Source organism: Monomorium pharaonis, chromosome 1 (assembly GCF_013373865.1).
Source record: "Monomorium pharaonis isolate MP-MQ-018 chromosome 1, ASM1337386v2, whole genome shotgun sequence".
Classification (NCBI taxonomy): Eukaryota; Metazoa; Arthropoda; class Insecta; order Hymenoptera; family Formicidae; genus Monomorium; species Monomorium pharaonis.
In genome coordinates this window covers 33,389,123-33,406,372 of record NC_050467.1, presented here as the reverse complement: position 1 = coordinate 33,406,372, position 17,250 = coordinate 33,389,123, and the positions used below count along the sequence as shown (strand labels likewise).

The window sequence follows — 17,250 nt, the reverse complement described above, 5'->3', positions numbered from 1 at the left end:
TTATTTCTTTAAGAAATTCTTTAAAAGATTAATAAGTAATTCTTCACGTTGATTCTGTTTTAGGAAATCCTCACTTAGAAAAGTGGTCTGCTACTTCAATACGTTCTGCCGGTCTGTGTGCTGCTCACTTTGATGAAAATTCTTTCACCGATAAAGGTAAGAAAAGATTAAAACGTGGTTCAGTACCTCTTCCTTATAGAAATATAACCTCATCTAATAAAAATAATACAAACACAGACATAAATAATATGCCTGTGGCGGTAGAAATAACCGAAGTAGATAATACAATGATAAATAAAACAGATTTAAAAAAAATATATATAAATACTACGAGGCCAACCACATCAACAAATACTAAAAAAAAGGAAAATGTCACGGAGCAATCATTTAAGTCACCACTATTGCGAACCTATCAGTTACCACAATTAGACTTTAATATGGTTGCACAAGAAGAAGATAAAATGGAATGGATTCATGTAGAACCGCCAGCTAAAGAAAAACTAACACAAAACGATAAAAAAACTAAATGCAAAGAACAGATGAACAATCAAAAACAGTTAAAAAATAAAAAAAGTACATCACAAGTAACAACTAATCAAGTTTTAAAAGAAAATATGCGTCTACGTCAAAAAATAAAAACATTACAATTACGTTTAAAAAGATACACTCGACAAATACCCGTTAAACGCACAAATAAGAAAAACAAAAAAAAAATTTTACAAGAATTGATAGAGGACCAAACATTACATCCCGTTTCAAAAGCAATGATAAATTTACAATTGCATACGCCAAATGCGCCTTACACCGAAGAAGAAAAAAATTTATCAAAACAACTTTATTATTATTCAGCTTCTGCACTCCGTGGTTTACGAAAGGCAGGTTGCAATTTTCCTGGAGTGCGAACAATACGAAGATGGCTCGAAGAATATAATATGATGCCAGGATTTTGTGACTTTATATTTCGTAAACTACAGGAGAAAATGTCTAAGATACCTGCAGAAGAAAGAGTATGTGCTTTAAAGTGGGATGAAATGACAATTAAATCTTATGAAGAATATTCACTAAAATTGAATGAAATAGAAGGGCTCGTTGATTTAGGGCCTTTAGGAAAGAAAAATGAAATTGCAAAACACATTTTCGTATTTTGCTTAGATAGCTTAAACGCACGTTATCCGTGGCGTCAGCCATTAGCATATTTTCTTTGTGGAACGGGTATGAAAGCTGACGAAATAATATTTTTATTAAAAAACTGTTTAGACAGATTAATTGAAACTGGTGCTGATGTACAACTTGTTACATGTGATCAAGGTTCAAATAATCAGAGTGCTTATACAAAACTTGGCATTCATTCAGATAATCCGTCTTTTATTTATAATGGAAAGAAATATTACGCAATGTTTGATTTTCCACATTTAGTGAAAAGATTGGCAAGTTTATTAAGAAAACACAAATATCTATACAGAGATGGAAAAATAATTGCTTCATTTAATGATTTTGAGTCAACATGGTCTGTAGATAATGCCACAAAAGGAGGCTCTAACTTATTGTCTCACATTACGGAAGCACATATTCGACCCAATTCTTTTGAGACAATGAATGTGAAAAGAGCTTTCCAATTATTTAGTCACACATTTGCAGCTGCAATAAAAACTGTTGGTTATGGAAAGCTCTTACAATCGAATACATGGGCTGCGACAGCTGATTTTTCAGAATATTTAAACACAGTAATAGACGCTTGTAATTCTTACAGCCTAAACATTACACATGGCGGAAAACGACCAATGTCTTTAAAAAATGATGACATTATAATTTTATTGACAGATTTTGTCAAATCATGCTCGGAATGGTCACTATCGCCAGACAGAATATCACAAATTCCTTGTTTAAAAGGTTTTAGTTTAACTATACAAGCAATTCTTGGAGTATTTAAGCAAATCGCAGGTCGATATGAAAATTTTGAACTTGCTACAGGATTATGTAACCAAGATTCGGTAGAACATTTGTTCTCTAAATTAAGAGGTCGCGGTGGATTTAATCCCAATCCTACAGCAAGAATGGTCCGACTCACTATGAGACATATAATTTCAACGGGATATATTCCAACAACTGATAAAGGCAATGTTCAATGTCTAGAAGCCGAGTCTCTTATTAATACACCAAGTCATCTCATTAAAACAGTGGAAAAATCATTGAATACAAATCAAACTGTTATACAATATGACGCTAATTTTGAAGACGAATTATTCACAGAAGACATAGAAATGCTTGAAGAATACGATAATGTAGGAGATGCAGAACATGCTGATTCACTTAATATATATGATGAAAATGCTATTACATATTTTGCTGGATACATAGCGCGACGAAGCGTTGCAAAATCCAAGTGCGATATTTGCCGGAATTATATGATGAAAACACCAATGGATAATGCATCGAAAAATGAAATGTATATTGAATTTCGAGAATATCCAAACACAGACGAAGATGCTCCTACAGTTACAAAATTAATACGACCTACAGATTATTTCATAAAAGTGGTTCAAACACAATTAGAAGTTTTTAATCGTACGTGGCAACATTATTGGGCATCAAAGCAAATTTTAGATAAGATAACGAATGAATGTGTAAATATAACAAATGAGAAATATGCTGAATGGTTAGATAAAAACAACATATGCTACAATCATCGATTGCAAGCGTTGAAATATTTAATTAAAGTAAAACTGTATGCTTGCACGAGATATAACAATCGTGCTATTAAAACAAATAATAGCAAAAGAAAAATGAATAATTTATTAAACAAATAGAAATAAGATCGTAATTACAACAAGAAAGTTAGAAACAAATTAACCATTTTAAACATAAATAAAAGAAATAATTGAGAGCGTTGTAAGAAAAAAACATGAAAGACAAGTTAAAATATACAGTAGCAAATAAATTGAAGATAAATAATAAAAAATAAAAGAACGTAGACCGTACAGGCAATTTAGAATATAAAATTTAATAATTTTATTATGTGTACTAATTCTATAAAAAATATTAAATACTTCCTTTAATCTATTATTGTCTATTTGCATTTTACTGTTTCGTCATTAAGGATAGAAATACTTTTACTATAATGTATATCATGACATTGTATTCTATTGTGACATTCTATAATGTTTCAATAGAATCATTAGTCATATTATTTTATAGTGAGTATGACTTCTTAATAATGAGAAAAGGGATCATGAATTTTTCAATTTCATGTAGAAGATCGCAATCACAATTAAAATAATTGCATAAATCGTAGACTAGCAGGTCTTATCACGAAATAAGTAAAGTTTCTTAATGTGATCATGCTACGAAATTGTAAAATCATGATTTTTCTTATTAAATAATGCGTAATAAGATTCAAATTGCAATAAAGATATAAGGAAGGTTATTCTGACGCACACAGCTAGTTATAAAATATAAAAGGTTGTCGTATAATTGAAAAGGTACACGTGTACCATTTACAGAAATATATACATATACAGAAATATGTATGCACAGATACATTGAAGTAAAATACATTTTTACTTCTAACTAATCATAAAACACAAGAAGAAATCGTCTAACTGATACTTTCATTTCAGTTAAAAAACAGCTGATACTTTTAATTACAGGAAACCTACATCATGTAGATTTCCTCGTGATGAGACCTGTTAGTTCAAGATTTGTGCAATTATTTTAATTGTGATTGCGATCTTTATATGAAACTCATTAACGACAACCTAAATATAATTAAAGTTTTTATTTCTATTTTGTACTTTTTGAAATAATCTTTAAAAATGCGTTTTACGTTCTAAATCAAATTTGTGACTGATTAGCTGAATTTTGTTTCTTGCAATATCTTTGATATAAATAGATCAAATAATATTTTTTTAGGATAAAAAAATGTAAATAATATTTTGTAATATTAGTGGAATAGGCCTACTGGGGACACCACTTTAAAAAAAACGCGTCAACAATAGTACCTCAAGGGTGATGTGGAAATCTATTGGTGTAACATTTAGTGCTTTAGTATAAAATATAATTATAATAAATAAAAATTTTAATTTATTTATATAATTTATCTTTTAAAAATAAGTTAATATTTTATATATTATTTAATATATATTTAGTATATATTTTAAGTTTCTAATTTATTTATTACCTTTATTGTAAAATTCACTTTAGGCTATTTATTAATAATTTTTTTTTTTTTGAAATATATTCTTTTTTTTATAAGTTGTTAGTAGCAAGAGCTTCGTTTATTACAATAAAAAAAGTAATTAATAAAAATTGTATTAACTTAAAAATTCTCTATATTACCAATAAAAGTAGCATTATAAGTTTAAAAGATTAAAATAAACAAAAATAATTATTTAGTATTTTAGTGTTAAAAAAGCGCACGCATGGTTTATTTAATACAATATTTCATATATGCGCGCGCGCGCGTGTGTGTGTGTGTGTGTGTGTGTGTGTGTGATATTTTTATATATGTAATATTACATTAAGTAAGGTGTGCGTGCAATTTTTTCTACTTAACACTATATATAATTATAAAGTAATTACTTTTTAATTTTTTAACTTATAGTGCTATTTTTATTTTAAAAAGAAGATAAATATGTATTGTATTTTTAATTACATCATAATTTTAACTACATCATAATTACAATAAAAGACGCGACACTGTCTTGCACCTAATGCAGATCTTTTTTAAATGAGTCAAGTTGTTTTTTTAACACATAATTAAATAAATATATAAATACATGTAATATATAATCTATATATAATAAAGTTTAATATATAATTTATAAAATTATATGAATTTCTAATCGTTGGTCTTTAAATATAATTATATGAGCAAACGGAAAGATATAACGCGACAATAATATGAGAACGAGCGAAAAAGTAATACGAGCGAGCGAGACAATAACGAGAACCAAGAGAGCGAGCAAGACGATAACAGGAACGAGCAAGATCAAGAGACACGGTAGTGGCTCGCGCCAAGTGAAAGCGCAGCGCGAGCCCGACCGTGCTCTTTACGCGAGTACGCGACTTGCGAGCACTCGAGATTATTGAATCTCAGAAACGGTTAAATTGATCGAGTTTCTAAGTAAGCTCAATCGAAAGCTTGGGGTCGATTTATATTAGAAAACTATTTTTATTTTTTCTCTACATGTCCTATGAATGGAGATATCGCGACGCAAAGTCCGAAAAGCCAAAATTTCATTTAAGATACGTCGTCGTCATCGTCAACCTTGTTGGTATCTCTGCGGGTAGTGCGGGTGCCGAAAATGAGGGACGAAAATCCATTTCGCTCATCTACTACCGTGTGGCGTTCGCATCGTCACTATAGCACCGTATATGGCAATGTATAAGTCACGTGGTCACCAGTGGCTCGCTCGCGCCGTGAATTAGTTGCGTGAAGATGATAGGTTATATATGAGGTTTTATTATTATTAATCATTGACACCAATATAAATTAATTAATTAATCAGAGAGTAACATAGCTCAATTTATCGATGAGGTAGATGAGATGTTGCGTGATGTAAAATGTGTATTATTGTTGTAATTGTCAATGATAATGTTGTAAGGATAAAGTAAAGAATAAAAATAGTATAATATTGATTGACAATTACAGCAACATTTTTTATCCAATACACAATTCTTCTACATCATACAATATTTAATCTCTCATCGACACTAATATAAAATTACAGAGCTATTTTATTTTAACAGGTCACATAAGTTGCTTCGGCCACAGGTCAGCTCCTGTCAAGTGACATGTGTAGTGGAGGTTAAATTATTTATTTAATGATTTTAATCATTGACACCAATATAAATTAATTAATTTCAGAGAGTAACATAGCTCAGATTTATCGATGAGGTAGATGAGATGTTGCGTGATGTAAAATGTGTAATTATTGTTGTAATTTCAATGATAATGTTGTAAGGATAATAAAGTAAAGAATAAAAATAGTATATTGATTGATTGACAATTACAGCAACATTTATCCAATACACAATTCTTCTACATCATACAATATTTCATCTCTCATCGACACTAATATAAAATTACAGAGCTATTTTATTTTTAATTTTAACCGGTCACATAAGTTGCTCTGGCCACAGGTCAGCTCCTGTTAAGTGACATGTGTAGTGGAGGTTAAATCATTTATTTAATGATTTTTAACATCTCATCTATTTAATCATCGTTCATTAAGATTTTCCACTTGTGTCGATGAAATAAATGAGATTGACACAAATGTAAAATTAAATAATCAGAGAATAACATAGCTCAGATTTTATACTGGTGTTGATGAGGTAGATGAGATGTTGCATGATGTAGAAAATGTGTATTATTGCTGTAATTGTCAATCATGTTATAAGGATAAAAACTATCATCATCACCAAGGTATTACTTTTGTCACCAAGATACAATTATATGTTACTAGTAAAGAATAAAATAGTATTGTTAAAACCATTTATTTGATTTGAAATTTTGTTAGATAATTAATATTGATTGACAATTACAGCAACATTTAACCAATACACAAATCTTCTACATCATACATCTCATTTCTCATCGATACTAATGTAAAATCAGAGAGCTATTTTATTTTAATAATCGGTTACGCAGGTTGCTCGGGCCACGGGTCAGCCCGTGTCAAGTGACATATGTAGTATTGGTTAAATCATTTATTTAATGATTTTTCAGGAAATATATTATTTAAATTAAATTAGTGACCAAACATAATTACCTTTTTAAATAAAAATGTAAAAAGGGCTCCAAGTGTGTGGGCTTCTTTAAGGGAAGACAGAAATTCAAGATAATCGTTTTCATCAAATTCAACTTAGGCATGGTTCCAAAACATGCTCTAAAGAAAAATTTTATTTAAAAATTTATAGTATTATATCCGTTATATAAACTTTAACTTCTTAGTAAAATTTTTCTCAAAAAGAAAGTTTTAGAGTGTAACCTTAAGTGGTCTATAAAACTAAGTAGTTTATAAAAAAATATAAAATGCGTGATATCCAAACAAAATTACCTTTTTAAAAAGGGTAAAAAAAGCGCCAAGTGTGTGATTTTCCTTTAACAAAAAATTTACAAAATTCAAGATATTCAATCTAAGTGATAGATACATTAAATTCAATCTAAGTGGTCTATAAACATTACAAAATGCGTGATATCCCAACAAAATTACCCTTTTAAAAAAGGTAAAAAAAAGCGCCAAGTGTTTGGTTTTTCCCTTAAGCAAAAAAATTATTGGATGTTTTAACCTAAGTAATATAAGAAAGAAATCACAAATTCAAGATAAAATTTTTAATCAAATTCAACCTAAGTGGTATATACTTTTGGATGGTTCAACCTAAATATTATACTCACACATAAATTAACTTCTCTACAATAATAATGATATCTAAATATTTTGCGCCAATTATAAGAACAAATATTTTTATAAAAACTAAAACATTATTACTATTCTTTAGCCAGTTTTTATAATACAAAATTTTTTAGATTTGACACTATAAAATTAAAGTATTACGTTTTTTTTTTCTACAAAAGTAATGATATATATAGAAAATGCGCCAACTATAAAGTAGATGTTTATACAAGCTAGAACATCTACTTTATTATGCTTTGGCTGACATTATAGTTTAATTTTTTATTAAGCCCGTATCAGACTAGAGATTGATATTGAGATTGAAATGAAATATAACCAATTAGTTAGTCAAATTCTAATTCAATCTCAATCTCAATCTCTAGTCTGATATAGCTTTGATTGTCTTAAGTTTGTCTTTAGATACAATTTCGTTAATTACGAAGTATTTTAACGATAAACTTAAGAAGATTCTTAAATATAAGATTAAACTATAAATATTAGCCTTTTGTATTAAATATTGGCTGCTGTGCGCCGATACGAGGCTGCTGTGCGCCTGCAAAAAACAATTGTCAGGAAGTATATTGGCAAAGAGTAAAGAAAATAATATTGAGCTGGTAAATAAGTTTTAATACAAACAAATTATAAATATTACAAATAAATATTTTAATACAAATAAATATTTTACTACAAAAACTTGGCGCTGCTAAACCGAATAATTTGCCAGCTCTTCCTTTTTCTCTTGTATGTGCATCTGAATGTGTGTGTGTGTGTGTGTTTAGTATATAACTTAGTTTATAGAGAAGCGATTTACTTAAGTTTAGTATAATATAACTTATTAGTTTATAAGGAAGCGATTTACTTTTAAGAAAGTAGTATCTGTCTCTTATGCGTGCATACGTTCGAATACCTGTCTCTCTCTTTTTCTTTCTCTCTCTCATGCATGCGTGTATGTTATATGTATTGTTTTAATATGTAAGTGAGATTGTAAGAAAATGATTTTGTATTAAAGCAAATTATTCGGTTTAGCAGCGCCAAGTTTTTGTAGTAAAATATTTATTTGTATTAAAATATTTATTTGTAATATTTATAATTTGTTTGTATTAAAACTTATTTACCAGCTCAATATTATTTTCTTTACTCTTTGCCAATATACTTCCTGACAATTGTTTTTTGCAGGCGCACAGCAGCCTCGTATCGGCGCACAGCAGCCAATATTTAATACAAAAGGCTAATATTTATAGTTTAATCTTATATTTAAGAATCTTCTTAAGTTTATCGTTAAAATACTTCGTAATTAACGAAATTGTATCTAAAGACAAACTTAAGACAATCAAAGCTATATCAGACTAGAGATTGAGATTGAGATTGAATTAGAATTTGACTAACTAATTGGTTATATTTCATTTCAATCTCAATATCAATCTCTAGTCTGATACGGGCTTAATAAAAAATTAAACTATAATGTCAGCCAAAGCATAATAAAGTAGATGTTCTAGCTTGTATAAACATCTACTTTATAGTTGGCGCATTTTCTATATATATCATTACTTTTGTAGAAAAAAAAAACGTAATACTTTAATTTTATAGTGTCAAATCTAAAAAATTTTGTATTATAAAAACTGGCTAAAGAATAGTAATAATGTTTTAGTTTTTATAAAAATATTTGTTCTTATAATTGGCGCAAAATATTTAGATATCATTATTATTGTAGAGAAGTTAATTTATGTGTGAGTATAATATTTAGGTTGAACCATCCAAAAGTATATACCACTTAGGTTGAATTTGATTAAAAATTTTATCTTGAATTTGTGATTTCTTTCTTATATTACTTAGGTTAAAACATCCAATAATTTTTTTGCTTAAGGGAAAAACCAAACACTTGGCGCTTTTTTTTACCTTTTTTAAAAGTGAGAATAACAGCATGGAAAGAAGACTCGAGAATCGAGATCGAGTCTTCCTCGCCTCGCATGTTGTTATACCTCTCTCATTCGCTCCTATTACTGTCTCGCTCGCTCTCATCTGAACTGTGGCATCGCCGATCGCGTTCGGACGACCGCAGTGTTACAGCGGCAGTCGCAAGTGAAACAACGTAAGTATTTCGACCATTTTCAACTTTGATAATACATCATTTTTATAAGTTGGTTGTTATTAATTCTTTCAAATTTATAATCTTATTTTGTATTTTATTATTAAAAAAGATGGCAACGACGAAGACGTCGATGGAGGTGGCAGCGACGGCGACGGCGGTGACAGCGACGGCGTCGACATCGACGACGCCGACGGCGATGTCAGCGACGGCGTCGACATCGACGATGCTGACGGCGATGCCAGCGACGGCGTCGACATCGACGATGCCGACGGTGATGCCAGCGACGACATCGACGACGTTGACGGCGGTGGCAGCGACGGCGCCGGCGGTGGCAGCGACGGCGCCGACGGCGAAGATATCGACAACATCGCCGGCGATGCCAGCGACGACGTCGACGGCGTTGGCAGCGACGGCGCCGACGGCGAAGACATCGACAACATCGCCGGTGGTGGTAGCGACGACGCCACCGGCGGTGGCAGCGACGGCGTCGACATCGACGACGCCGACGGCGATGGCAGCGACGACGTCGACGGCGTTGGCAGCGACGGCGCCGACGGCGAAGACATCGACAACATCGCCGGTGGTGGTAGCGACGACGCCACCGGCGGTGGCAGCGACGGCGTCGACATCGACGACGCCGACGGCGATGGCAGCGACGGCGGAGACATCGACGATGGCAGGGACGGCTGCGCCCGGCTTATTCACGTTAAATGTAAGTGTTTAACTTTTTATTAATTAAATAATTAACAAATATTAAAATTATAAAAATTACGTTAAATATATTTACGAATAACTACAAGCATTTTATTAACAGCATGTTTTATAATAAATATTTTTATTATAAATATTTCAGACCGAACAACTGGGAAAAATAATAAAAGAAATTATTTTTGGACGAGGACGAGGACGAGGACGAGGACGAGGACAAGGACGAGGACGAGGACGAGGACGAGGACGAGGACGAGGACGAGGACGAGGACGAGGACGAGGACGAGGTGGAAGAGGACGAGGTGGAGGAGGACGAGGTGGAAGAGGACGTGGTGGAAGAGGACGAGGTGGAAGAGGACAAGGTGGAAGAGGACAAACTATTAATTATAACTTTTACAGTGCATAACATTTATTAATAAATATAAATATTTTTTATTCTAAATATTACAAATAACTTAATCATTTAATCCTTGTGCATAATAGAAAATATAGATGTTAGGAATAATGTAGGTAAAGGGGGGGGGGTTTTAGTGGGTGCAAGCCCCACACTACCCCACTGGACGGCCGGTGGGGTGTGCGGTAGGCATTTTCCCCTCCCTCGTAAAAAAAAAAAAAAAAAGAGGCTACATCTTTATTTTGTGGCAAGAATAAAGTCATCACGGTAAATTTGATTCGATCCTCGAGCATTCTTCCGCATGTGTTATTTTTTTTCGTCTCATTTTCATTACGAGATAAATATTTTTTTAATCACATCATAATTAAAAGATGTGACAGTGTCTTGCGTCTAATTCAGAAAGACACGCGAGATTCTTTTTAAACGAGTTAAGTTTTTTTTTAAACATATATAATACAAATATATAATTTAATAAATATATAATCGTATATACATATATATATATATATATATATATATATATAATAAAGTGTAAGATATAATTTTAAAAATGATAAAAATTTCTAATCGTCGGTCTTTAAATACTTTATGTGAGCGAACTGAAAGGGCGAGCGAATGATAACGCGACAATTATATGAGAACGAGCGAGAAAGTAATGAGAGCGAGAGAGACGATTACAAGACCCAGGAGAGCGAGCGAAACAGTAATAGGAACGAGCGAGATGAGAATAATAAGCATAGAAAGAAGGATCGGAGGCTCGAGCTCGAGCCTTTTTCCCTCTCTTTGTTTGTTATTCTCATCTCGCTCCTTCCTATTACTGTCTCGCTCGCTCTCCAGGCTCTCTTGTTGTCATCTCCTTTGCTCTCATTACCTTCTCACTCACTCTCATATAGCTATCGCTTCCTGCACATTAGCACGGAACGCAACCGAAAAATTATGGACGTAGCACGGAACACGACCGAAAAATTGTGGGCATTGCCTCGAGAATATGGGCATTGGCTAAGTAGTTCATACACACTTTGTCAGGGGGCGTTTTGTAGCAGAGGATCACCGGGATCACCCAAAAGCGGGCCGTGACACCTCTCATCCTTCTCTCTGCTACTATCCAGCTGTAACTGAGTGAGAGCAGAGTAAGAAGGGTTAAGGTCAGTTCACACTAAACAAAACAAACCAGCACTGATACGACAAAATATAACATGCATTTTTACTCAGACAGCACACAACATTTATAAAATATTAACAAAATATTTATAATATTTATTAGAATATTTTATGATAAAATATTTACACTATATTTTAATAATATGTTGAATAAAGATTTTTTCTTCATGTATATGAAATATGTGAAAAATATTACGATATTTTGATAAAATAAATATTTATAAATATTTATTCAAATATTTTATAAATATTTTTGTGGTCCTAGATTTGACAAATCATAAAGATTTATCATAAATATAAAAATATTATTTATACAATCTATTTTACCACAAATATTGTATAAAATATTTAGTTTATATTTTAATAGTATGTTGAATACAGATTTTATTTCTTCATGTATGCAAAATATGTATAAAATATTTATATGATATTTAAACAAATTAAATATTAATAAATATTGATAAATATTTATCATAAATATTGTGTGCTGTCTGGGTAATGTGATTGTTCATATACATCAACATCGGCCAACACATTTCAACGGAATGTACCAATAATCGCATTTAATACGTATGTTTAAGGATTTGTATTGATTTGGTTTATAATTTTGTCATCGATACGTGATGGTCTATACCATAGATTAAGACAACTTGTGGTCTGTTCTTTCTAGCTGCACTGTTGCACTGATGCAATAAGTTAGAATGAGAAAAAATATACTTGTCTTACTTTAACTTATTGCACCAGTGTAATAGTGCAACTAAAAAGAACAGGCCATTAGTCTATGGTCTGTACCGTACATTGTGAATCGACCCTAATAGAGTGCGACAGCGGCGCCGCGGGTGCTTAAATTCGCGACGGATGCAGCCAGATACATCAGAATGTCATTCCACCTTTGTTACTTACGGAAAGTTGAACAAAGATAGAATAACACTCCAGTGCATCCGTTGCAAATTTAAAAACGCACCCCGCGTGACGCGACACAGCGTGACAACAATCAGATCACATAGATTGACATAGAGCTGTCAAGAGAAAAATAGTACAGTGAAGTTATTTATTTAATACGGATATACAGTGCAAAAATAGTGCATCTGTTTGCCATTATACTCTCCGGAAAAAAAGAATGGAAATAAAGGTCAGTATATGTTGTGTAATTTTATATCAGACGTTTGACAAATGTATAAACAGACAGACAGTCTTTATCATAGTCTTTTTGTTAAATAGAAGTTTTAAATATAAGGTAGAGTAATGTACATATAACAGTCTTTCCACAATTTTAATCTTTTTATTAATCTATATATTTTTCTTTTATTATTTATGTTGACAGATTTTTATTGTTCAGAAAATTACATTTTATTATATCTCTATTTCTATCTTATATTTCTATCTTTTATTTCATCTTATATAAGAACATCTTTTAAAAATAATTTTAGTATTATATTATTTTGTAACACTTTTCTTTTAGTTTATTCTTATTGTTTATTAATATGTTTATTTTGTTGCAGATGGCAGTTCTAAAAAAGCCAAGTAAAAACGACACAATAAAGCTTTGGAGAAGTTGTACTCAAGAAATGAGTATGGATGTAACGCCACAAAGTAAAGGTATGGCGATAAAATAAAAATCAGAAGCGTCTTTTTTAATGGAACTAGTAAAATACCAGAAGCATTTCTTTAGACGGAACTAACTAAATATATTATAAATCAGAAGCATCTTTCCAAACGGAACTAGTAAAATACTAGAAGCGTTTCTTTAGATGGAACTGAATATATTAGAAATCAGAAGCGTCTTTTTTAATGGAACTGGTAAAATACCAGAAGCATTTCTTTAGACGAAACTGAATATAATAAAAATCAGAAGCGTCTTTTGTAACGGAACTGGTAAAATATCAGAAGCATTGCTATAGACGGAACTAAATAAAATAGAAATTAGAATCGTCTTTTCCAATGGAACTAATAAAATATCAGAAGCGTTTATTTCGACGGTACTTATTATAATATAAATCAGAAGCATCTTCTCTGACGCTACTATATGAATAAATTAATAAAATTTCAGGGGAGCGTCTATTCAACGGTACTAAATATTTTAAAAATTAGATGCGTCTTTTGTGAGATGATACTAATTATTATTTATAAATAAATAAAAACGAAACAAGTGTGTTGCGTTCTTATGGGAATGAATATTGACATAGTTCATTATATTCTCCATTCAAAGTTATATAGTTTCAATACACTCAGATTAAAAATATGTATAAATATATATATTAATATATATGTATCGTCTATATATTATGTATCATACATATATAAATAAATATAACATTTTAATTTAAAATTTATTGTGAATCACATTTTATAATTTTATAAAAAAATTATGAGAGCATATATTTATATATACACATATTGTATGTGTATATTGTGTATATCATAAATAATTATTGTGAGTTATCAAGAGACACGGTAATGGCTTGTTGTTACATTTCCGTGGAAGAAAATATTTTTCTTTACAGTTGACAATTTTGGCAGATCGATATCATGATTTCCGCAGATCAACTGTTTATATACAGAGCACAACATATGTATGTATATGCTCGATATCAGGTTTGTCCAGATTCAAATTGCGAACAGAATATATTTTCACTTCTCGATAGAGACGGAGAACGTTTATCATTTTTAGTTTACTCTCTCTCTCTCTCTCTCTCTCTCTCTCTCTCTCTCTCTCTCTCTCTCTCTCTCTCTCTTTCTCTCTTTGTCTCACTGGGTGCTTTCCATTTAATGACACAAGTCGACACAAGTGTCGTTCTATCTTTGTTACTCATTGAACATAAAAAAAGATAGAACGATGCTTGTGTCGACTTGTGTTACTAAATGGAAAGCACCCACTCTATCGAGATTGAGTTTGGACACAAACCTGCTCTGCATGAATATTGCTTGAGTTGGAGGGTAATACAGAACGAAATTAAAAATGTCGGTAAGTTATCGATTTTTTTTAATTCCGTTCAGACGGCGCTGCAACTCCGTCAGAGTTCGGCCTCAGCTTTAGGATCCCCTTAAACGTTGTGGCTATTTCCCTGATAATAAAGTGTGAATCGTATCCGGATAAATTATGGAAAATAACCGGTATGTACAACACATTTTGATAACATAAGTTACAAAACGAATGCACGGGACCGCGATAACGACCGGTGAGATGACAATGATCTCTCACCCGTGTATCATTCGGCGCGAACGGTTTATCACAAATATGACATCGCGTTGCGTTACGATATTGCTCTTTCGATAAAGTTTCCATGGAGACCTTAGCAGATAAAATTGATTTTACGCGATGCGCTAGTTCTTCTAGCTGTTTAGCGAACCACGCGACGCAATCCTTATCGCGACGAAACCGATACCCTAATAACGCATCATCGTACGAACAGTGTACATAATATCCTAAGTTAAATACTTGATGATGCTGCTGGTACGATATTTCCATATCCTTCTTCTCCGTCTTCTCCAGTGTACACTCCAGGTCGGCATAGACGACAAACAGCACACTCTCCCTATTGTTAATGTTGCGGAAGCTCAGCCATTTCTCGTTTTCAGCAGGTAATTGGATGGCACAGTCGTTCATTTTCTGGCAATCTACGCTGTGGACATCCAACTTTTCTGGCGAACTGAAGTAATGTAAACATCTGTAAAAAAATAGCATAGATTTTATTTTTCTACTATAAAATTAATACAAACAATTTATAAAATTATTATTACTCACCGGTCGCAAATATATTTTTTGTGTTCTTTCTTACTAAGTTGTGAGCTCACTAGACGAGACAGATCCCTGATGCACGCAAAGTGTTCCACGTTGTCTTCGCGCGGATCTTCTATGTATAGTAAATTAACGTGCTTCTCCTTCTTGTTGGAGAGTCGCAGCGGGAGAATTTTATACGTTTCAGTTTGATCCTTCTGGATCTCGTAGACGTTGACCGAAATATTATTTAGTCTCGAATTTCTTAATGTCTTTTAACGTGATTGAAAACTCAATGTTATCGAAATTTAGAACCTTCGTATAATGAGGATACGATGACTCCCTTTCTGAATTTCTTTCTGCGGGATATAGAGCGGCTATTACCGACCACGCGAAGCAAGCATTGTCCATTGATTTCATGTTAACAACCGCACGCTTTGTCACTATTTCTCGCGGTAATGTCACGTGACATCCCACACGCATAGAATTGTACTTATTCACGTTTACAGTTAAATTCTGTATACGCGACAGCGCCCACCCACTATCGCGTTCTTGAAATTTCTCGAGCGATGCTAACGTGGGCTCGATAACGCATCGCTCGTACCACTCATCCAAGTTTGATGTTCTAAAGAGATCACTGTTTTTCTTGGTAATACTTTTATTGGCACGTTTGTCGCCTGTTACAAATACGCCATTGAACGCGGTGTTCACTTTCACAGAGTTGTGTCTTTCGATAGCGTCCCGCACTCGCTCGAGTACTATACCACCAGCGTCTTCTAAAAATTTTCACGATTCAATATAATTCGCGTTGATAACCGCTCCTGTCAGAACGCGATTCTCAAATGCGGTGTCAATCTCTCGCCACACGAGTCTGTCTGCGTTGTCACTCGCGTAATTACCACCGACGTGCACGAAACGTCTTTGCAGTCGTGTCTTTTCACCCGCGAGTCGCGCGATTCTCGCCACCAAAGATTGTTTTTGTCCAATGTTGAGTCGAGGGCGCTTGACGCGGCTATGTTCCTCGAGTCGTTCGGTACACTCGTCGCACCACTGCAACCACTCGGAACACTCGCCCAAGGTAACGACCCTGTCAATTTGGTCCAACAGCTCACACTCAAAATGTTCCATTTTTTAAGCGTCTTTTCGCACTTTTTAAATTACATCACATTCTTCAACAGGGCATTTGTACATGACACTTCCACATGGTTTGCAGTATTGCACCGAGTTTTGCGCTTGATAGTGCATTTTCTTGCATTTTTTTTCGCGCCAAATGAAAAAATACGCTCTAATCCTATGCTCAAAATTATCATTATTATTTTCATCGTCTTTATAATCATAATGATTGTGAGCATAAAAAAACTCCTTGTACGTGCGCAGCATATTTGTTATTTTAGGATTTTCAAAAGACACTTTAGCCGCGTTGTTTATCACTAATTCGATACACCTTCCAATACCAGCAGGAATTTTAATGTACATAGCATCGGATGTATACAGCATTTCTTGAGCGACTTGCTTTGCCCAATAACGATTACAATGTTCTGGATACGATTTCATCATTCCGACACTGATTCAATATCATGATATATATTTTCCGCCTCGCGTGATAAGGCCAGTTATAAATATATTCATTGTTTATATACACTTTATCGCAACGCGTTTAAGTGTTCCACATATACCAAGTTCTCGATCACGTATAAATTGCACTGGTGATATTCGTCGCACATCTGTGACTTCTTCCTCTTCCCAATCTTCCAGTGGTTTATTGTTAAGAACATATCTGATACCT

At 32.9% G+C, this 17,250-nt stretch overlaps 1 protein-coding gene across 1 annotated transcript; it reads right to left on the bottom strand.

Annotated features, from left to right (window-relative positions):
- Positions 1 to 3,652: 3,652 nt before the first annotated feature.
- Positions 3,653 to 10,401, bottom strand: LOC118647164 (proline-rich receptor-like protein kinase PERK2). Its single transcript, XM_036291458.1, has 2 exons — positions 9,601 to 10,401; positions 3,653 to 3,683 (listed from the first exon to the last, which is right to left on the bottom strand). Exons 1-2 carry the CDS (start codon positions 10,149 to 10,151, stop codon positions 3,653 to 3,655), a joined length of 582 nt encoding a protein of 193 aa, XP_036147351.1. The 5' UTR covers positions 10,152 to 10,401.
- Positions 10,402 to 17,250: the final 6,849 nt, after the last annotated feature.

Excerpts from the sequence above, each read along its gene's own strand:
- LOC118647164 (XM_036291458.1), bottom strand. The coding sequence starts at position 10,151 with ATGTCTCCGCCGTCGCTGCCATCGCCGTCGGCGTCGTCGATGTCGACG. Across the intron at positions 3,684-9,600 it reads CCTCCATCGACGTCTTCGTC|GTCTCATCACGAGGAAATCT; the intron begins GTTGCCATCTTT and ends TTGAACTAACAG.